Raw genomic sequence first — 24407 nt, forward strand, 5'->3', positions numbered from 1 at the left:
TGTTGTCTAGTAATGAGTGCTTCAAAACTTACCTTGAACAACCATATTTTGATAGTTTCAGAGCTCGTAAGATGTATAGCCAGTACCGAGGCTATGGGACAGATGATTTCTGATGAACAACAAATCTTATGAAATACCCTATTTTAAATAAACTCCAGCGTTTGAATCCTATACCATGTCTGTTCGTGGCAAGGTCCCGGTAATATTAAAGTATATATTTCCACGTTATTTTTTTTATAAAATATAATGATTTGCCAAAATTCTGCTCCTGTGGAAAAAAACAACAATTTTCAAAACGAAAAATTTGATTTTTGCTGTTTTTGAAAGCCAAAAAAGAGTATTCTTGTATGTACCTTCGCAACCTATGATCTATACTAAACAATTATACTTTAATTATACTCTCATGATGGTTTTACTTCGTTATTGTCAGATTTTGTCAGCAGAAATTCCATTAAAAACGCTCGAAAAGTGGCTCAAGAATAATCAAATTTGCTAATTTCGAATCAGCTGTTTCTACTTAATTGCTCTCAGTTTCTTTTAAAAGAGAAGTATTGGACCTTAAAGTAGCAGAAATTGAAGGAAAAGGATATAGCCACCTAAAATACAGATTAGACGAAGTATAAGTTTGAAAAACTGATCAATATCATGTCTGAAAAAAGTGTGCGCCGGCCGATGGGTGGTACCAAGAATAAAGTAGAATTTCTTCTTACAAAAAAACGATAAATATTATTTTTCAAATTTTTTCATGAATTATCATAAGATTACCTTTATTTCCTTCATAGAAAGTATTTAGATCAAACGAAAGGTTTCTTAGATACACGCATTCCTAACTGTCCCATTTCTAAAAGAACTAAGCTTTATTCATTTATTTTTTTAGAAATGATGATGGAAATTGAACATAATCTCTGTTTTTTTTTCTTTGAATCATTTCCCAGAACTTTCATCGTTAACTAGAGACAATTTTTTTTTTGTTTTGAACAGGAAATATTTAAACTCCATTAATTTTATATCAATTTAAATGTTTAGTGTCGATGACATCCATAAATTGTGGAAGATCCGGCTGAATTTTTCTTGATCGACATTATCTTTGTATTAATATGCGATCATGATCTTTGCGGTTTTTATCCTCTGATTTTAAAACTACCCAGTAGTTGCAGAAGAAAAGCTAAATCAGTATAATTTTGCGAAATTTGGTGATTCTAGAATTTGAAATGGGCTATAGACCACAGTTTGTATGGGCATAAGTAATGAAAAATTGACTTTATTTGTTAAAAAAATCGAGTAGACTAATCAATGCAATGTATTGAAAATTCAATTTGAAATCTTTTTATTTCTCTTTCACAGGATTTAAATTATTTGTTAACTCATCCCGAATGTATTGATTTTTTTTATTAAAGCTGCATCATGTATCAGAAGATTCACAAAACAAATTTGATAAAAACCGTGATTATTCAAAAGGCTTATGAAAAAGTTTTGACAATATCAACATGCAATCTACCAAAATTCAAATCAGAAAAATGAAAATTTCCATAAAAAACGACCGGATTATCCTACTTCAATTTGTTTTGCTCCCATTCGAAAAAGATTCATAACCAAACCACTTGGCGAAAATGTTTTTCAGTGATTGAAGGAACGAGTTTCACATTCCATCCTAGCTAGGACCAGTTCGTTTTCGTGGTTAGATTTGCAATTTTAATAAATGGTTCCAATTTCCTTCAACGAACGTCACAGACAATCTGTGAGGTGGCTGCCTTCTGTCAGTCTTTGATGGCAGCCACCCGATGCATCCGACAAGGACAGTCAAAGGCGCTGCTGCAGCTTGGAATTGTCACTTTCGATGTGTCTATGAAAAACCCATCAGCTTTGAACGTCTATCGGAATACTAATCCCGAAAAGTGTGAGATAGGTTTTTGAGCTTTGAAGTTTTCGGAGCCAAAGAGTAAGAATGAAAAAGATGATTGATGGAAACGAAATCATTCTTGTTGTTTTGATAATCCTTGGTCTTTACTACCTAAATACTTAATTCTACTGTTTTTACGACATTTTACCATCCTTGTGTCATTCGTGTCTGGATTAATTCTACTGTGATTAAAAAAGCTTGTTAAAGGAATTCCAAAAACGTAGTTTAATTGTTTTTTTTTTAAATCGTTTTTGCATAAAATTAAAGTTTTTTTCGTTACTAATTAGTTCTTTAGTAACCGTTAAAGTTTTTTTTTAAATTCACTTAATAACTAGTTCACAGAATAGAAAAACCAGGTTCCCCACTTGGGCCAGTTGAACTCACAGAGTAAACCCATCCCCTCAATCCGTACGACGGGAGCCATGGGGCGTCTCTTTTGTAGGACTGGGCCACGCCACCCGGAAAAGTGGGCGTCGATAAGCAAAACCCAAACCAACGAAACCCACCATCCATCCAGTCCCAACCAAGCGAAGCGAAGGCAAGAGAATGGAAATGGAGAAACCGAATCGGTACCAACCTCCTCCTCGTCGTCGATTCGGGTCCGACAACCGACCTGCCGCCCAACTGTGAAACAACCTCGACAACGACGACGATGATTGTGATGATGACGACGGCGACGACGACGATGATGACGAGTACCGGAAATCGGGCAACCGGGGTGCGTATGCCGGCAATAAAAGAAGAAAAAAATAACCGAGAGAAAAGGAAAATTGCTCCGATTGTCCTCCTTCCTTCGCTCGGAGACAAAAGTGAGAAGACGAGTGAACAGTCTTATGCGTTTTGTGTTGTTGGAGGTTATGGATTTATGAATCGCTTATTGTAAGCTATTGGAATTTAATTTATCAAAGAAGCATTAATGACTTAGATAAAAGATTAACAAAATGTGTTGTGAATCAAAAATGAAAATGCTGTCAATCACTGAAAATCGCTTGAAATTATAATGAGATTTTCGACCATTTTCAGCATTTTAAAGACAAGCGGAAGTCACCCAATATCCATATTATGGGGATTTTATGTGATTTTTAGTCGTTTACAGCATTTTAGAGTTTATCGAGAGTCGCCTTCTTGGAATCCATGATGGCGTCAGAAAAAGAATTTCGATTTCTTTAAATTTATCCCTTTCACCCAATACTAATATTGTGGGGATTTCATGCGAGTGATTCAGTGATTAACAGCATTTTAAAGTTAAGCGAAAGCAGCCGTCTATGATTTCAAGATGGCGCCAGAAAACGAAATTTGGTTTCTTCTTGTTTAGCCATTTCACCCAATAGCAATATTGTGGAGCTTTCATTGCAAAATAGCGTCAGATTGCAAAATCCGAATGTTTCTAGTTTATCCATTTCACCTCATACTCATTTTTTCAGTGTTTCATACTAATTTCAGTAATTTAAATCATTTTGAAGTTAAGCGAAAGCTAACATCTTGAATTTCAAGATGGCATCAGATAGCGAAATTTCACATCTACTCGTTTAACCGTTTCACCCAATACCTACCCATATTTTGGGAGTTTCATGCGATTTCGAATCATTTACTGCGATTTGAGGTTCAGTGGAAGCCGCCATCTTGGATGACGGACACACGGACACAACCAATCCCTTTTTTATTTCAATTAAAAAGTCTGTCCACATTAACTGTTCAAATGATTAACAACTCTGAAATGAGAAACTTATCCTACGCGTGTTATTAGTTGGCTTGCGGAGAAACGCCAAATTTTAGCTTTTTACATGGTTCTCGTATAGGCCCGTACGAAAGACCCGCCTAGAGAGGATGAGGGTGGCTTCCCAAGCAACCAAAAGTCCCATAAAACAGGTACAAAAACGCATACTCAGCCCCATCATTGATATGAAGTACGTTCTATGCAGCTCAAAATTTAAGTTCTTATTGATACTTTCAAGTTCCAAAACAAGTATTAGTGATCTTCTATCCAGCTTTCAGCGGCCTCTTAATTCAGCTTCAAAAAAATCGCAAAATGAGCAAAAAAATCTCTATCCACCTCAACTGAACCGTTGGGTTCGGTTCATATCACCTTCTGTTGATTATTTACTGTGTTCTGTACTAGTGCCACCATGATGCCACGCTGCGGATTTCAAACTCGACGAATTGCTCAATTGCTTCTTTTCTACATTTCCTTCATATATCACATCAGAATGGTCACTCAAGTACAAAATTACTTATTGAAAAAAAAACTTGCCCGGCTTGGGGATCGAACCCCGACCTTCGTGGTGAGAATCGAACACGCTACCACGGGACCACGCCTAGATGTTGTTCTAACTGAAACTAAAACTCGAAGAGGTGATTTGATTTTGAAAGCACATCAATGCACTTTTTGTGACATCAAATCCCGTATTGAGCACTTTTGTGCCCTTTAAGTGACTTAAGTCCCGTATAACGTACGTATAGATAATTTTTGCAACTTTCAAGTTCGTTAATGAGTACATAAAGTTCACTAATGGGAATTGAGCAAAACAAGTCACATACAACGTACATATTAATCACTTTTGCAACTTTCAAGTTCATTAATGAGTACATAAAGTTCACTAAAAGGAATTGGGCAGTTTATTCTCTTTGTCAGCCAATATGTAACTTTTAATGCCTTCATTCAAGTAAATATGTGACTTTTGGTTGCTTGGAATTTAGCTAGAAATAATAACAATACCAAAAATGCACAATAAATGAGAAATGTAGTCTCTAAAACTATTTTGCTACTTATGACCATGCCACGGACTTGAATAAATAATAAATTTTACTGTACCGATTTAAAATGAATCAGAATCAAATATTCAAAAAAAAAATCTTTTTTTCCGGAGGTTCTCAATAGATTGTTTAAAAAGATAATAGGTAGTTTACAAATCTGAAATCAAAATTTTCGAAATACTAGAAAACAAATTCGTGTTAAAATTTCAATAAAACTAGAATTTAAATTGAACATTAAACATCAGTGCAGAAATAGATATCATTTAGAATGAAGCCAGATTTGAAACCAAATTTAATTCAAATTACAAAATAAATTTCAGATCATGTAAAATAAATAACATGAATTTGAGAAAAGAAAATCATATATTCCCGATTTGAAATTCAAATGGATTAGAAAAAAATATCAATTTTTTAATTAAAAAGAATTTATTTGTAACACATACTTAGTAGCTAATTTATTTAAATTTGACAAAACGATGCATATACTATACTTTGTTTCAAGAGTGCCAGTGCTCGAATCTCTGACTTGGATTATTTTTTTATTTGATTTTTCCAGTTGTAAAAATAAAAGATAATGTCTGTGCAGTTCACATTATTGACTTTACATATTTATAATGAAACATGTTCTCTTCTGCATTCAAAACTTATATGCACTGACGAAGTCTAAGTTGGGAATTGATTTCTTGAACAGTCATTAAGAAGCTGATAAAAACAAAAAGAAAGTTCTAAGCACTTGTTTTAAATGCTGAAAATATTAATTAAGTCAAAATTGTGCATTGATGCTTGGTTTAGGGGCGCTACTTTGAACATCTTTTCAAACTTTTCATAGATTAGTTTGAATTCAATATCGATAAAATCACTCAAATAATAAAAATGGAAGAAAAAATTAAGATCTGAATATGCTGCCGCTGTCAATTTCAATAATGAGTCAAGGACAAATGATACAAAGAATGTTTTTCTGATTTTAAAATTAATTTGAATGGTTTGTCAGAAAAATATGCTTTCAGAACACAAAAATTCAGAATTGAAAAACAAAGAAAAATGTATCTGAAAAATTAAAAAAATAATATTAATGCAACTTTTGAATTGGAAAATTAGTTTAAAAAAAAAGTTTTTATAAGAATTTTTTTTCAATCAGAAGTCTTACCATTTTAAAATTGTAGTTATAAAATTTAACAGCATTCCATGTGTCTTTGTTTTAATGTTTGTGACTCAAAATATATCAGATTGTGATTTAAAAAATATTAGTTACCGAAACTCGAAGCTTTTGTCAGATTTTGATTTTTTAATATAGTTAATTCTAGTGATTTATATTTTTTTGTTTAAAAATTATTCAAATCTCAATGAAATCAAACATTGATAGCTGATAAATCAATAAAAAAACACGAAAGACAAAATCTGATAATGATTTTTTTTTTTCATTCAATCAAATAATAATATTTTGTCAAACTCAAGAGAAAAAGCTAAATTTTACACTTTTCAAAGATTTCTGAAATAACTGAATTTCTTTTGTTTTATGGTATTTAAAAAATTTGGTGAAGACTGAAAATCGATTTGACTTCTGTTTTTATATTATCTTAGATTAATTTTGGTTTACAAAATTACTTCAGAAAACAAAAAGAATACTCCTTTTCTTTTTCGAAGTAGTCAATGTTTCTAGAGGGTTTCTAAAAAAATTATCATTGTTAAATTCCTTTTTTTTTTAATTTTTGTTACGTTAAAGAGTTTTATCACAAAAATGCGGAAATTTTTTAAAATTATTGTTACCGATTCTCAAAAGTTATTTGAAAAACAAAAGCTGATAGAAAAGTATGGGAGAGTGGGGAATCATGGGCCCCTTTTTTTCGTTGATCCATAACTTCTTTTTTATAAAGGATAAAATGAAAATAAAAAATGGTTTGGTTTTCTACATTTTCAAGGTATCATAAGGTAGTTTTTTAAAATTTTTAATAAGTTATTTTCCCCAAATTCTGACTGTTAGAAAAAAGCAATTTTTTTTGGATTTTGAAAAATGGTGGGGAATCGTGGGCCACCTTATCCAAATTGACCAAATAACATGCAAAGTTTATGAGTTTACTCAAAACTGTGATTTCCAAATTCATTTCGTTATTTTAAAGCAATTTCAGATGCTGAAATAAAAAAGAGAGCTGTGTATGATCGCATAGATTTCAAAACCTGGCTCGCGAATGTATTGGCAAAATTTCTCATATGGGATGGACAAAATATTTTTCATAACTCTTGATCTGGCATAAGAAAACTTTACAGATTGTTAAAACGTATTTTAAGTTCTCAATGTGTAAAAAAACATAAAAATATGGGTGATTCAAGAGGTGCGGCCTACGATTTCCCACAAGCTATGATTTGCAAATTGATTGCGTTTGTTTGACTTATTGATGTTTCATCAAAAGTTCCTTTTCCATGTGAAAGATCATGACAAAACTAAGATCATAAGCGTATGAGCATATTTTTGTTATGCACTTCAGGTTCCCCATCGATGAAATTAGCGGATGTGTTTTTAATTATGTATGTAAATTTTTCTAGCTTTCTTTAGCTTGATAAATAAAAGAAGCATATGATGCGTATTTTAGTCAACAATATATAGGAATATATGCTCACGCAAAGCGACGACGATGACAGTTGTTTTGAGATTTTTATCTAAACACATATCTGAAATATTAAAAGTGGCCCACGATACCCCACTCTCCCCTACTAATAATCGTGTTTTGAATTTAAAATTTAATCAAAAATTGATATCATCATAAAATTTGTGATGACATAAACGATTTCTTAATAATCAAAGTGATAAGTAATAAATTAGTAAACTAATGGATAGTAGGTTTAACATTTTTTTTGCTTATTCTGTTGACTATCTTGAGTGGTAAACGTCTGGCATCTGGCTACCAGTTTGTTGATGTTTTAAATTAGTATTTGATGAATGTAATTTGATGTTAAAATGATTGGTTTCAAATTCTGAAATTGTTAAGTTGTTACATTTCTGAAAGAAACCCCATTCCAAAGAGGAGATAGTTTTTTTGAGTGCCAAGACTTAAATTTCAATCCAAAGGGTTTGCGGAATTGAAATTCAAAATTTACAATTTCAAATTAATTCAAATTTGTGGACGCATATAGTGTTGGCTGTCATAAAATGAAGTTTTTTAGTCTAAGAGCGATGTAGGATATGATGTAGTACTAAATTCCACCAGCGGCGAGCCAATTTTCTGACATTTTTGTTAACAGTTAGTTTTTAATACCTGTTGGGATCAAATAATTTCCCGTTACAAAGATAAATTCATAAATATATTTACGTTCAGAAAATATTCTTGGGGTGGGGTGAGAAGGAAGGTTAAACCCCTGAAATCCACAAACCACATCACACAACCTCTTGAAAATTTGTCTATTCAATGTTCACAGAATTTGAAGAACAGACCCCGTTTGATTTTGACAACACGTCTGTATATTTTGTGTAGCCAAAATCGAATGTTGCCAAAATTGAACGGGGTTTTCTCGACTTTTTTCCACTTATTACTACAAAAAAACGATAAGCAATCATAGATACACAAATTACAACATTTATTTAATATTTTGACAATTTTTGGCCATTATTAGTTTTTGTTAACATGTTTTTGGTGCATGAAGCACTTTTCTTGTGTTGTTTATAAGGTTTGATTTTTTTGTTATATTTGCTTTTTTTTCACATTCTTCATAATTTTTTGTTTTTGACAGCATTTTTAATTTTTTGCTTGTATTTGTTTTTCAATTTTATGAATTTTCATCTTTTTGTCATATGTCAAGTACTCAAACTTTATAAAAACATATTTATGGTGCTGGTCTTAAATATATTGGCCCTTTCATAGCGAAAACTATAAGGTAATGTTCTTTCTAAAAACAAGGCACATGTGCCAAAATCGGCTGATTCCAAAATCGAATGTTGCCATAATCGAGATTGCCAAAAACGAACGGGGTCTATACTTCAAAAGAATGGAGAAATCCTCATTAAAATTGATTTTTTCCGCTCTGTAGATTTTCTATTATAGCTCAATGACTCAAAATACCAACTTGTTCAAATTGTGTGAGCTAACAGTAGATAAAAAATTGTTTTACTAAAAGTTTTACTAAATTTGAAAAATATTTTGATTTGAGAAGGGGTTAAGTCTACTCACTATTCCTTACATGTCTAATGTATTGATTTTAGATTGTTATTAAGCAATTCTCAAATATCCCGTATTAGATCGCAGGTTTCTTGATACACAGCTAAGTCCCAGAAAGTAGATTTTTGGTTTTGGTCAAATAATTTTTGGCTACAACCAGATCTTGACGTTTTATGAATTTTTAGGTCAGTTTTGGGCCAATGTACCCATTCTGCTACCACCGTAATATATTTGTTTTTTTTTTTACATTGCGTGCGTCGTCATGTCATGTCATCGTAATCCGATGCTTTAATTATACGGAGGTTTATTTTTTTTACTATTTTTTATTTTTTTGAACCACTCTTAGCCGACCCTCAAACGCCTTCAAATAGATTTTTTTAAGTTAAAAAATTTCGATAAAAAATTTTAATTAGTTCTGTCTACGCTATAAAAATATTAAACCTTAGTCCAAGTGAAGATTGTTAGCTTAAGAACAACTTCAAATTAAAAACAAGTACATAGTTTTAAATGAAGTGAAAAAAGTTGTAGACCTTTTTGTTTATATTTTCCATACATTTTCTATGAAGATATATGAGAAATCCAAAATTAAACAAAAGTATGTGCAAGTTTTTTCTCTTTGTTTTAATTTTTTTTATTTCGAATAAAATTTATCATAAAAGTAAAACATTCACAAATGTTTAAAAAGAAAGAATTCCACAGTGACTTTAGTAAGAATATTTCGGAAAAGTTACAAAGTCGTTGAATTGCCTAAGGCCTATTAAAGCCTTACTGCTGCACACATTTTGATGATTTATACAACTTTACAAATGATGTCTCCAAGAACACCAAAGTGAACTATCACAAAGCAAGCGCAAAGTAAACAAATAAAATGTCAATTTTGAAAAGGTCGTAGTACTATTTGACGAGTTTGAGAAAATCGATGTTGGAGTTTCGTAACATATTTTCAATATTGCAAAATAAATTTTTTTAACTTTATTTTGTACTATGTACTATGTCAGTTGGTTTCTTTAGTTAAAAGAATGAAGATAAAAGAAGCTGGATAGATTTCAAATCAACCAGATCAAAAGTAACATTTTATTGTAATTACCGAGCAACAAAAAGATACCGCCCATTCTACTATACATGAGGGTTTATTTATTTTTGAGATCATCACGATTGCACATTTTCGAAAATGAGGTACTTCAAAAGTTTGCTGCTAACTTTTCAACGGTGCAACAGATAGCTCTTGCTACGAATAGGAAATTATCTTACGAGGTTAAAAGGCGCAAACTATACCGTCGCACAGTGGGGCAGGACCTATGAAAGGCCAAAACCCCTTTTTGTAAATTTCAAAAATTCATCATAAATTTATGCTTTTCAGAAACTGGACATTACACCGATCACAAATCTGTGAAACAAAACTTAAAATTCGTTGTTTCATATAATTATCTATGTAGGTGAAGTTGGGGTTTGCTGCTGTTAGATTTTATCGCAAAAACAAAAAAATATTTTCAATACTCCACTAGAATTTTGTTTCTTGAAGAAATAAAAAAAAATTAACATGGGTGTGTTAAGAATAAAATAAAATTTATTTATTTGAGGTTGAAGAATTGAAAAAAAAATCGTTATTTTTTTACGAGCATAAACGTATAACGTTAAAAAATTACGAATTTTCATCATATTGGGACATCTGGAAAACATGTTACCCCATGTTACCCCACTCTCATTTCTGCTCGAACATTTAAATGGAAGTCTCAGCTATCAAACAAAACAAAAAGTAGTTGCCACTTTTTGCCTATTCTAAAGTTATTCTCGTTTTGGTGAAACATGTTTTTGGACAATTTTCGTACTTGTGGAATTGCTTTTGATAATGGTTTTTGCTAGAAAAACTTGAACTCAATCGAATTTGAAATTTTCAAATTTATTTTTTTTTCTAAATTTATTTTCTTCTTAGTTTGATCTACAAGCAAACAGATAAGATTTTTTGGAATATGAACTTCTACTATATACTATATCCTACTCAAATCTTTTGCGGTCAGATGTTTAGTACCTATCTGTAAACTAACTTTTATTCAAAAAATTTTTCTATAAAATGTAGAGATTTTAAAGTTTAATTAAAAAAAAATATATAAATTTTTACACACTAAATGTTTGGATATTTAAAAAAAACAATGCAACCATGTTTTTTGCTGTCATATTGAGTAACAGCCTACTTGATCCATTTGTCACTTATATAAGGTACCAATTTGAATTTATGGCTTTATTATCTGAACTTATTTGTTATATTACGACTGATCACACTGACATGACACTTAGAACAAAATTCCTTTTATATTTCTCATATTTAATTTGTATAGAAGCATTCGTTTCATAGATGGAATGAGTTTTAAGCCATCATAATAAACGATTTGTCGTACCGTAAACTGGGGGAACTTTGATCAGCGGGGTAACTTTGATCAACATGAAATTTTTGCAGATAATCATCATTTTCTATGTATAAAGTTGAAATATCTGAAAACTGTTGACTACGTTTGAAAGTCTGTGTATTGAGTTACAAATGAGCTTAATTTCGTTTTTATTAGGATATTTTTAACAATACTCAAAATATAATATTAAAATCATAAAATATCTGGTTTTTAGATGGCTCACTAACAAACATCTCTCCTGATCAAATTTGAGCATTTAGGAGCAAATGGGTTGTTTTATGCGAAAGTTCAACTTTTTTTTTCTTTGTTTAGTTTCAGTTAAAGTGTTATTTTTATGGTCATTTGATGATAATTTCTGGATATTAAAAAAAAACGGTCATTTCCCATGAACAAGCCCGTATGAAAAAAATAGCTAAAAACCCTATGAAATGGTTTAGTTTGTAGAAAAAAAAGAACATGAGAACAGTACGAGGACTTAGAGAGTTGCATGAAGGTAAAATTTTGTTTGTTTTTGAGGCCAAAAAATATTGGGAAATGTTTATAATTTTTGCCCCTAAATGTACGCAACAACATTGTCCATCTTTTGAGCATTTTTGTTTTTGAAAAAAAAAATTGAATCCTTCAATTGCGTCCGTACAATAAATTTACTGTTATCGATGTTTTGAGACTTCTGTGCTGAATAACTTCAAAACAATAAATTTGAAGATGTTGAGATACGTAAAAACCTTAGTGATCAAAGTTACCCCGAAACTCGAAATCTGGTTTTGTAACAAACATTTAATTATAACCACCAATGTCGATTGAATTTACTGCAATCAATGATCATGTTTAATACTCCTCACTTCAGTAACGGTTTTAAAGCTTTGAGATATTAAGAAAAAGAAACCTCTTTCAAAATATTCAAAAATGAATGAAAAAAGTGATCAAAGTTCCCCCAGTTTACGGTACCCCGAAATTCTCAGAGGTCAAATTCGGTTAAATTTGGTTCAATTTGCTTGTTTGTTCCTTGTCAGGTTCCTACCAGTTGTTATATCTTTTGTGGTTGCTTGGTTAGTTGTTTGAAATGTAGAAATTTGGTACCATTTCTTTGAAATTTTCTTCTTCCAGAAAAAAGATTGTTCTCAAACTAGCGTTAAAATAACATGCATTTCTTTCTTGACAAATTTGGGTCCATTTGCATTATTTATTCAAGAGTTTTGTAGATATTCAGGTAACATTTGTATGGAGACTCCCCATTCTTGTGAGGGGAGGGATCTTAAAGTATCATTTAACTTATTAACGGTCCTAAAACCCCTTACATGATCATTTTCACGCCGATCGACTGAGTAGCCTTCAAGTTGATAAGGAAAATCTGCTAAACAAAGTTATCTAGATCAAATTTTACAACATCCAGATGAAAAAAAATTACATCAAATTAAAGATTTCAATCAGATGAACAACTTTTCAGAAGACTGCAAACCAGTAGGATTTCATTTAAAAAAGTTATAAGGTTTTGACCATCGATTGGTCAGGTCTGCCCCACTGTGCGTCGGCACTTAAGCGCCATCCACTAAGAGTAGATGTGCCAACGGTCATCAATCAGTTAGCCCGGACTCTTACCCCAGGGGGGGACAATTTAAATTTGCGCGGATCTCGTTTGTTGAAACTAGGCAATCTCAAGGGAAATATCGGAAGAATAACATACAAATTTTAAGGGTAAAATAAACTTACCAATCACTTCCGCCCAGCGTCTTAGCGCAGACCTTCAATTGGCCTCCAAGGACCAGGTTCAACAACCAGTAGGCACTTCCGCTACCCGAAAGATCCCGTTAACCGAACTGAATTCACAATAACGTGTCGAAAACTACCAGCTTCAACAATTTTCAGATTTCCGATTCTATATATGTAGATCCAACGACTACGGACTACGAATTTTTCGACTTTTGAGCGACTTTTCCAATCAGTGTCTCGAATATTAAGAGCCCGGGTTTCAGTTTCCCAGCTAGCAAGAAGGCTTCCCGATCGCATCCCCCTATGAAGTTGGCTTCGGGTTTTTGCCAAAACAATGCTAGTAGATCGTGTGCGAAATTCCAGCATTTCTACTCAGCGGTTGTATGGACGCTACACCGACAAGCCATTTTACTTCTGGTAGCCCTCTTGACGTCGGATCGTTAAGTTCAATCCGCTTCAACAGGGTCGGTTGTTTGAATAATGGTATTTGGAATTTTTCACAGGTTTCTGACACTATTTTTATTTTAATTATTTATTTATTTTCCCGGATATTTTATGCAAAATTTGACAAAAGTCCGGCCCGACCCGATTTTCCGAATTCCATTTGAATAATAAAAACTCGGAATATGACCGGATTTGTCCACTTTATTTGCCAAAAAAAAAACAATTTGCTGTAAATTTTTATATGTATGCGTCCAAAAAAAAAATTTAGCAAGTTTTATAAAAATAATCATGGAAGGTTTCTTGAATGCCTTGATTACGATTTAAAAACTGCTGATGAGTTATGGTATAACAAATTTCAAGTATTTTTTTTTCTTGATTTGTGTTGAATAATACACAATAATACACAATACACTCTGAAATAAATTTAAATTTTTTGCTCATATTTGGAATCCTAATCTGAAGTCGTATTGAAATGCGGAAACAAATCAAAAAATTCAGATTCTGAATTCAGATTCAGAATTAAGTTTCACAATTAGGCTGGAACAAATATCAATTTCCTCTTTTGTTAAACCGACCCCCTCCCCCCACCTTGAAATTTCCAAAAAACCCAAAGGGGGGATTAAATAATGTTTAATACTTCATGAATACTTTATGAAAATTTCGATAAAAAATATATTATCCGAAAGATTACAACACAAAAAAAATTGGAGGGAGATATTTGAAATTTTTAATTCTTGTATTAAATTTAATAAAAATACTTGATTTCTATGTTTTGTGCAATGATATGTATGCAATTTTACAAGCTTTCGAGCGATTTCTTCAAATTTATCTGTTTTTCACATTATTTATTATCGATGTCAATTTTTGACATATTTCAGCTGAAAATCATAAATATGAAGTTAAATTTTAGTTCGAACTAGCTGATTTACCCGGCTTTGCTCGGGTTCACATAAAATATAAATGAAATTGAGTCGTTTGACATTTCAAATTTTTTTAAGCTTTATATTCATCATTATAAAACATTTGACCCATGTTTGGCCATGTAAGTTTTGTTAATCTTTTTAAAGTTTTTATTGAAATTATTCCCTGTGTACATCGTTTTCATATTCTTGAAAAAGTTATAGTTATGAGATTTAGATTACCAGACATTCAAAATAATTTCCATTTAATGCTTATTCATCGTATCTCGAAAAACATTTTTTTTTACCCGCCATTTTTTAAGTAAACTTGAATAGAATTGGGCCTACATTTTTAATCTTCAAATAATAAAAATGTTTTGAATCTTTCCCATCCATCTAATAAATATCTCTTTTGGAGATCATCCCGCTTTTAAAGATGGTTCTATGTACAATGGTTTATTCAAGTTTTATTTTCTTAGACCCTCTAAATCTCGTTAAACCATGTTTAAGACTCACTTTTCATGTTTTCAATTGTATGTTTGTTTTTTCGCTTTTCAATTTCACACTGTATTATGAGTACTGAATACTGAGTTGAAAATGGTTTTATTTGAACTTTATTTCAACATTTCTATTTTTGGACACAATCATCCCTTTAATTATTGTGAAGAGTGATCAATGTCAAAATTCTTAGATATCATTTGTTCGAATTCGCAGTACAAAACGGTTCTACAATAAGTCTTTTTAAAATTGGATGGTAGAATTGAACTCATTGATGACCAAAAATAACTCAAAAGTTTTAAATTAGCCAATAAAATTGAATTGTTTTAAACTAAAAATCTCGAATTCAATTATCTGATCAGTTTTGGAATCCCCCGTTTGATATTCCCCGTCAGCTATCAATGCGTTGAAATAGAAGCCTTCAACTTATAACTCTGAATCTTATAATTTTTTCTTTCTCTATGAGGAATTTTAAAAATATGATAATAGTTGGTTTTTAAAAGCTGGAATTTAAGAAAACCGGTTCATTAGTTTTTCACCACTCATTCCAAATTGTTATCCAGCTGAAAAAGTCAATTTACTGTTCACTGGAGATTCTTGTAGACTCTCAAAGCCCCCAACGGCGGTAGGGAGCGCTTTACAAACCACTACAAATCTAGTCAATATGTACTTAACAGGCTAGTTATATTTTTCAATTCTCAAATTCAATCGCTCATTATTGCATCCAAATATCTCGTACTGGTACCACGTGCTTTCAGCAGTAGAAGGAAAAAACACCCGCCAAAATTTTCCCTTTCAAATCATATGCTCAGCAAGCTTTGATTTGCTTTCCAACTCTGGATAGAAGTTTCTAATACCCGGCCCATGTTGATGGTGAAAACAACCCCGCAAAAGGAAAATTCGGTTTTGAAAAATGGGTGCCATGACTTTTGATTTGTGGGAATAAAAACGAAAGTTGTATGGGAGGGTCCCTTTATCCCCGGAGGGAGGGACTCAAAACTATTACTAAAACCTTACCATGGTCTAAGGACATAACTGTACCAAATTTCAGGCTGATCGGTTAAGCGGTGTGGATTTGTATAAGGTGCATACAAACAAACAAACATATATAGTCCAACTCATCTTTATATATTAGAAGATAACAAGTTTTGTTTAATAAAATATCTTGGGTTTAAAAAAAACATCTACCGGATTCTAAATAATTTTTTTTGGTTCAAATTAAAATAAAGTGCAGGGATTTCCATATTGTTTATTGTATTGTATCACATTTTTCATATTGCAGCTTTTTTCAAGCGCCAAATTTCGATCAATAATTTTTAATTTGCATCGAGTTTGAGGGAATCAGATTAAAACCACAAAATGTTTATGTGTTTCTTTATCTTTTGAGAATTTGATTTATTAGATTTTGATGATTTGATTGATGTGCTTAAGTGTTTGATAGGTTTGATTTGAACATAGATTATGTTTATTCACAAGAAAATAAAGGGTTTCATTGTTCCAATCAAATAAGGCGCTTAAAATCAGAGGGAGATCCGTGCCCAAATGATATTTTCGAGTGAATTTTTTAAATTCTAAATCAATTGAAAACGTGTTTAAAAGATTTTTGAAAAATAACTTAGTTTTGCACCAGGGGAAGATAAAAATAAATTTAACTAAAACTCTAAGAATTTGACACCTGTTTCCCTCCGATTCAGGGAACCTAATAAAGCAAATTAACCAGATTTTCGAGCAAACTCAATAAATTAAATCAATGAAAGTTAGCTTCATATTTTGTTGCATAAGGATTCCTTATTCAAATAAAGCTTACATTTCAAAGACTTTAGAATGTTTTTTCAAAATGGTCTTTTTCAAACGAAACACTATTAATGTAAACGACCTTAAAAATGAACAATCAAACAGTATTATAAAAAATACATACTTTTTTAATGCATTGCATTGTTTGAGAAATGATATCATAGGAAAAAAAGGACACTAAAACTCCCTCCAAACCTATCCATTGAGTTCATATGAAAAAGTAAAAGCTTACTTGAAATCTCTGTAACTTTTTCCACGTGCGGCAAAATGACTCGAAATATCCTACAAAGTTGTTTCTTACGTTGTAATCTTTACAACATAAAGTTTGTGATGTTCTGCAGTGTTTCTAAAATTAATAAAAAATTTTTTTGAAAATTTTCCTTTTTTCTATACAAATTTGAAGATTTTTGGGGGATGCCTTAGAGCAGGCATGTCAAACTCGTTTAGATGTGCGGGCCGCATTAAAAAAATTTTATGACGTAGAGGGCTGCACCCAAAATCAGTTAAATCGGTACATTCAGCTTCAGTTTTTTTGCGGTAATATTTTACATAAAAATCAGTGGTATTTTTTTTGTGGCAACTGTACGGTACATTTTTCAAAACATTTTTTTTGCATATTTCTGTATTCACAGTCCTGTGCAAATTAGGAAATTTATTATATGTTTAAGTAGGGAAAATCAAACTTCATTCTTAGAAGAAATATTGATTTTTGTTTTAACTCGAACTGTAAAAGGTTCCAATCTATTTTTAATCACTGCTCAGTCATATGTCCTTTAACGCCATATTTCCTATCATCCCACGCTTAACATTCACTTTTCTCACAGGTGCTGTAAATTTTCTCCCACTCCACTCATAAAGTGTACAAAAATTATTCATCCTCAGTTGGCATACTTGTCCAGCATCAACTATCCGAAAAGGATACTCCGAACGAAACTTTAAAATCACATAGGTGTTTGCCCGACTACAAACACTAACGTTCAGTTGAGTTGTTATTTTTAAACTTGGTTCTATATTTGCCTCAATCTGTTTAAAAATAGATTCTGTTATAAAAATACCAAAAAAATAATTCGAACCCATGATGATCTTTAAAGAGGTGCAGAGTGGAAAAGTTTATAATCGCTGTAGATTAAAAAAAATACCCGGGAGCAGCTGTTGCTGTATTTCTACATTTTCCTCTATTCCAACTTTGTTTCGCTACCGTTCGTTGAGAAAAGGGAGACCAATTCACGGGACTATTTTCCGAAATAGTTTAGTTGCGAGATGAAGTTTTGCTGGAGCTGGCCGGGGCATGGATAAAACGCAGAATAAAAAGTGGTTACGTTTTCAGCTAATGAGCAGTCTGGACAAACTTGCCACTTTGGGTACCAACTACTTGGAAGTTGGCTTCGGGACGTGAGAGTTTGCTTTGAACCGTTTTGGGCTGCAAAGTTTCCCTCCTTGGATGGGATAAATTTACGACTTAAGTTTTCGGTTTCGGTGAATTTGCAGACTTTGGCGAAATATTCAGCTTAGAAAACTATCTTTATTTTAAATTATTCCATTTTAATTTTTTAAGAATCTGTCCTGAATTTTTCCTCATACAGTTTGTGTGAGTTTAATTGACACCAAATATTCAAAAAAAAAATCTCTGCAAATGGTTGTGCATAAAAGAGATATTTTTCAGCATGAGTTGAAAACTTTCATCTGGCCAAGCAGCTATCTGGGTTATTCGTCCCAACATCCTACAACCTCAAAAGTTTCAACTAAATGGTCTTAGTCTTATGAAACAGTGTTGAATACCTGAGATGGATGCTGATAAAATGGTTATATGTAAAGTACCGTAAACTGGGGGAACATTGATAACTTTTTCAATTCATTTTCGAATTTTTCGAGAGGGGTTGCTTTTTTGTAACACATAAAAGATTTTAAAATACTAACTGAGGTAAGGAGTAAACAGCATGAACGTTGATTGCTGAATATTCAAACGACATTAGTGGCTATAACTTTAAATGTTTGTTACAAAACCTGATTTCGTGTTTCGGGGTAAATTAGATCACTATGGTTTTAACGTATCTCAACATCTTCAAAATTATGGATTGATGCTAATTAGCACAGAAGGCGTAAAACATCAATAACAGTATTTTTTTTTGGACTCAATTGAATTTTCCAACGTTTTCTTTCAAAAACAAACATTCTTAAAACATGGACAATGTTGCTGCATACATTTAGGGGCAAAAATTATAAAAATTTCTCAATATTTTTTCGCCTCAAAAACAAAAGAAAGTTTACCTTCATGCAATTCCCTAGTACGTTCCATTGTTCCTACTTTCTTTTTTTTTATTAAAACTTAGCCATTTGATAGGGCTTTAAGCCATTTGTTCTAAATAGGCTTTTTCATAGAAAATGTCCATTATTATAAATATCCAAAAATTATCATGGAATGACCATAAAAATAACACAAAAACTATATCTAACAAAGAAGTGTTTTTTTTAGTTTTCGAGAAAAAAACAGATATTTTAAAACTTTAAAACTACATTTTAAGTAATATAAAAAAATATCCAACTACAAACCAAATTTAGCATATTTCAAACTCAATTTAAAGGCTTGAAGAATAGAAAACAGTTTTTAGATATTTTAATTTTAGACTTAGTTAATGATGATTATCTGCAAAAATTTCAAGTTGATGAAAACTCTCCCAGTTTACGGTAGTTCTTGTTGACACTTTCAAGGAAAGCAGGCATTCATTCAGTCAAAGATTGTTTTATAAATATGGTATTCTGAACCGTTGATAGAACTTTTATGAAGATTAAAAAATAATTTCCTAAATACACGGAAAAACACATTCCATGGATGTTCCAAATAAAATATCAATTTGACAAACATTCAAAGAATGTTTCAGACTTACTAGTGAGCTGTACAGCTCAATCAAAATAAGAATTTGACATAAGCCTATCGAGTTTATGTAAAGTAGATCTTTATGCAACTATCCATTTCTGATGATCTTCCTTTTTTTTTATATTAAAAGGACATAACTTTCATGGATACCGCCGATAAATTATTTGAAAATTTTAGATTCTATGAAGTGTTCTCTATCTATGCTCATAAAATTTCGCTACTTTGCTTTCCAAGAAATAAAGAATTAATCTACATTCCGTATTGAGAGTGGGACAAAACTATTTATATGTGATAAGAAAAGTGTCTTTTTCAGTCTAAATAGACCTAAAAGCACTTCAAATGAGTACAACTAAGTCATTTGTTTAAATTTTGTGTAATATAAAGAAAAAACGATTATTTCCTCACATTATTTGATGTTTAAAGTAATTGATTATTATTGTTAAAATATTTTAGTGACTCGAGATTATTTAAGAAATTCATTTTTGTTAAAGATGTTTAAAATGAGTGAAGCCAAAAATAATAGTAAAGAAATAAATAAAACATTATAAGAGCGACAAAAACTTCAACAAATTACCAGTGTCTGGCACAAAAACGCTTAAAGATTTATTCCAAAAAATATTCGATCATAATTTTTACTCGAATAACGGAAAATAGGCTTCTAAAAAGTTAACACTGTTTTATGATATCTATCATATTTAAGGTAAAAATATGGATATTTGACACATTTTTTTTCAGTAAAAATCGTAGGTATTAAAACATTACAGAATCTTGTTGAATCTTGTCAAAAACACAGATTTCTTTTTGCAACCTTGGTGATAACTTTTAGAAAACGGTAAATTCCAACTTCAATTTTGAAAAAAATCAAATTTAACACATTTATTCAGTCATAAAACTAGAATGAGCTTGTTTTCATTCTTTAGTGAAACCAGCTTTAAATTCAGCAATCACAGAATTTTGAAATAACATTTAAGTGTTTAACAATTATTTTTGTTCAACATCTTGAAAATTTTTTGTGTCCCCAGTTAGGTTTGTAATTTTCTCACACATTTCTATAAATAATTGTAAAAAACGAAAAAAATATCAAACCCAAATTTGAATTGTTTTGGATTTACAGTAGCAATTTGAACTTTCTCAAATTAATATTTTGTTTTTTTTCATGAAACTTTCTATAAAAAACATTAAAACTTATTGCGCTAGATCAGGACTGTGTGAATCGTCTCATGCGCATGTGAGTAGTCAGTAGTCACAAATTATTTCCAAGTTTTGTTGAATATTTTTCACAGTTTTAATTGCTTGTAATTGTTTGAACTGCTCCTCTCACTTGTTGATCGAAATTCAGTTCAGAATACTACATTTTTAATTGGAATCATCTCATTGCATTACTGTTTTCAAATTTTAAATCTACATTAAGTTTAGGATTCAAGATTTCCATTTCAAAACATCAATAGGAATCAGAAATTAAAAGCTGTTTTGACATCATTGTTCAAATTTGGTTTGCATTTAATAACAAGATTTGATTCATGGTTTTCGAATCTTAAAACCATTTTCAATATTAAAATAAAATATTCCGTAAATGAAAAAAAAATCATGAAATTTTGTTTTATATTCAGATTCGAAGCTCATAAACTTAAGTGTTATGCAGAATTCAAACATAACGTTAAGCTTGGTACGATTGAAAACTCAGCGATACAGAATCGAAAACTCAGAATCAGATTCATTAAACGAAACCCATATATTCATTGCGATGCACAAGTCGATGAATTGTATTCAAATTGAAACCCAAAACATCAGACTCTGTCTGAATAATAAATTCATGAAATAAAACTCACTCTTTGGCTCATATTTGATATTCTGATCTGTAATAAGGATTCAGAAATCTTTTTTTATTTCAGGAATCGTATTAAATTGATGAAATCGGAAACAGATTTTATAGTAAAATATTAAACTTCGGCAAAACTTAGAAGCAGAATGAATATTTCAAAATAGGATTAAGCTTGAAAATAAGTTGTACAAACAAGATAAGGAAACCAAATCGTAAAAAACTGCAGACTTGAAATATATATTGGAAATTTAATTTAAAAATTGTCAATTTTTGATCAAAGTGAGTCAGCTGAAAATAAGAGATATAAAAAATTAAATTTATTTTAAAACTTTGTTAAATGAAAAAAAATTATTATTTTTTTATTATATCATCAAGGATTTCAATCATTGAATTGATTTTTAATGCAAAATATTTGCTGATAAAGAAGCAAAATTAAATTGCAAAAAAAACAATATTCTTTTAAGTGTATTATTATATATTACTAATACTCTTGTGACTTTCTTAAAATTGTCATAAAACTGTACCGAATATTAATATTTACATATTTTCGTTAAATGATTAAAAACATGTATTTCTAGGATTCCGTAATTATGACGGCTTTTCGATATGCGCGGGGCATTAACTTTGGCTAAGAAAAGCCTAAAACCAATGGAAACGAGAAAATTACCCATTTAACCAACAATTATCTTTTTCGTAGTCTTAGCAAACATGCAACAATAGTTTCATATAGTTCTAACAAAAAAAACAAATATGTGGTCATAAATGTAACAAAGAAGCTGGCTTCATTTTTTTTAAATAAATTTATCCAAACTTGGTTATAAATGATGAAATGCAAAAAGTTGTCTAAAATGTGCTGTTTGATGAATCAAATACTTTCCTTAAAAATGTTTTTTTTTTGTAAAACAAGAGTTGTTTGTAATCACAAAATACAACTTTTCTAAATTTTCCAGCTAAAAAATGAAATTTTACCTCAAGCCTTATATCAAATTTTTATCTTAAATTTGATATAAGTTAGTAAGAAACAGATTTTTGTCTCAAAGTTTTATTCGCATACTTTTACTTTTGAAAATTTGATTTAATACTGTCGATAATCAAAATCTTTTTAACTTACTCTAGAGTTTGATTGATTGAACTTAATTGATTTAAGCATTTTTTTTTAACTTTACGACATTGTTAAAATATTCAAACTTATTCTATGCTTAAATCAAATAATCTAAATCCTTGGTTTTCAAAGTGTTTTTTTCACTCACCTCCTCCTTTTGCTATATTTTAGAGTTCAACGCCCAAAGTACTTCACTTGCTTCTGGGTTTGTTCAATTCATTATTAAATTAGATTTCAATTCATTAAATTTTTACTCAATTTATTCAGAGATTATTAGTTAATGAAAAAATCAGATGGATTCTGAATGATGATTTAAAAAATCATAGAATTTAGAAAAATCCGCAAATGGAAACATTACAGAAACTTTCTCAAAAATATGCATAAAGGATCCTGGATCCAATATGAACCTAATAAAATAATAAATAACCCGAACATATTTTCAAACTTGAAATCATTCAGTTTGAATTGAAAATGCAATGCCTATCTTAAATCCTGGTTATCAAAATTCTTTTGCTGCAAAATTTACCATAAAATGAAAAAACTAACTACTACAATTTCGGGTGAGTAAAAAAAAGTCAAAAATTTCAAACTTGTATTTTTGAAATTTTAAATTTGAATTTGAATCCTGTTCAAATTTAAGCAGAATTTACGAGTCTTAAAATTAACTTAAAATCTAATAATTCAATATCAGCAATTTAATTGATAAACAAAAAACTTTGATAGCTCTTTTCCTTAAATCTATCAAAGCTGTGACGCGTTTCACAGTTTTTTTTCGCAAACATTATTCGCTAAGCAAATATTTTAAGTTTGCATTGCAACACATGGAAATTTCCAAGCATTGCCGTCCAGAATTCAGCCCTTTTGTAAAACTCAAATAAATTTTAAAAAAAAAACCAGATCAATATACGGACCATAAACAAAATATCTGTCAATTTAAAAGCAAGAAGCTCGGTGAAATTATAATTACAATCATCTTGAACCTTACTTTAATTTGGTTTTGAGTTCTGCCATTCAATGTCTTAACCTTTACTCATTATCACTTTAACTTGGCGTTCTTTCATTATAATGAAATTATAAATTTCAATATAACTTCACTGTCCCTCTGAGCCTACCCAGCGCCCTCCAAATTTTAAAGTTTCGCTCATCGCCCCCCTAGGAGCTTTCAACGCCCCCCAGAGAACAAAAACTATACGCCCGTGACTTGAGGAATGAAAGTGTTTAAAATTGATATACGTAATATTATTTTCTTAGAAGTATTTAACACTAAAGCAATGTATAATTATAATTCAAGAAATTCACTTCGATGTATGCTTGTCTTGGCACCGAGCCAGAATTGAATGAAGAAAAAACATCCAGATCGTATATTTATTTGCAGATGAATGAGCAAATTGTGGAATGATGACCTATAAGCAAATAATTCACGGTGTGTTTCGTAAAAGGACTCTAAGAGGAATAAATACAGTAACGCTAATTTTTGTATGGGCAGAAAATAGAGCTTTTTCCGGTTCATTTTAACCGAAAATTAAAATATTTTGTCGGTAACCCCCCATACAAAATATTTATTTCAAAATTTTCTATTTGAACTCTTCAAAAAATAAATATATTTTAAGTGTTTTATAATTTAAGAGGTGCAAATTATCTTAGTTTTAACTTTCAATACTTTTAAATTGAACTGGAAACTCAATAAAATCATCAAAAATTTTGAAAAAAAATCACTTTTTTATGATAACGCTTTCCGTGACGGGATCTGGAGTAGAATAGTTTGCCTTAATTTAAGCATTGAAAAAAAAAAATATGTTATGAATATTGAAAAGTATAGGGGAGATAAGGGCATAACGAGCACCCAGGGCATAATGAGCACTCCTTTTTTCTACATAAGTACGTATTTTCTTAAACAAATTTTCATAAGGACTTGTTTCGTACTACCTATAGTATTAATTTTTCACCAAAAAAGAAATATCCTTTTCATCTTTACAGAAATATTAAATAATATCAAGCTGGGTTCTCAAGTGACGAAAATTAATAATTTTTGAGCACCACCAAATAACCTTTCTGA

At 30.8% G+C, this 24407-nt stretch overlaps 2 protein-coding genes across 2 annotated transcripts in view; one reads left to right on the plus strand and one right to left on the minus strand.

The window, feature by feature from the left end:
- Positions 1-2556, plus strand: part of LOC129760812 (uncharacterized) — a 76547-nt gene extending 73991 nt beyond the window's left edge. The window contains exon 7 of the mRNA XM_055758482.1: positions 2343-2556. Coding sequence (XP_055614457.1) covers positions 2343-2556 — 214 coding nt within the window. The remainder of the gene's footprint in view (positions 1-2342) is intronic.
- The window catches only part of LOC129738993 (carbonic anhydrase-related protein 10), a 318155-nt gene that overhangs the window by 290616 nt on the left and 3132 nt on the right, over positions 1-24407 (minus strand). The window lies entirely within an intron of this gene.

Source organism: Uranotaenia lowii, chromosome 1, assembly GCF_029784155.1.
Source record: "Uranotaenia lowii strain MFRU-FL chromosome 1, ASM2978415v1, whole genome shotgun sequence".
NCBI classification, from domain to species: Eukaryota; Metazoa; Arthropoda; class Insecta; order Diptera; family Culicidae; genus Uranotaenia; species Uranotaenia lowii.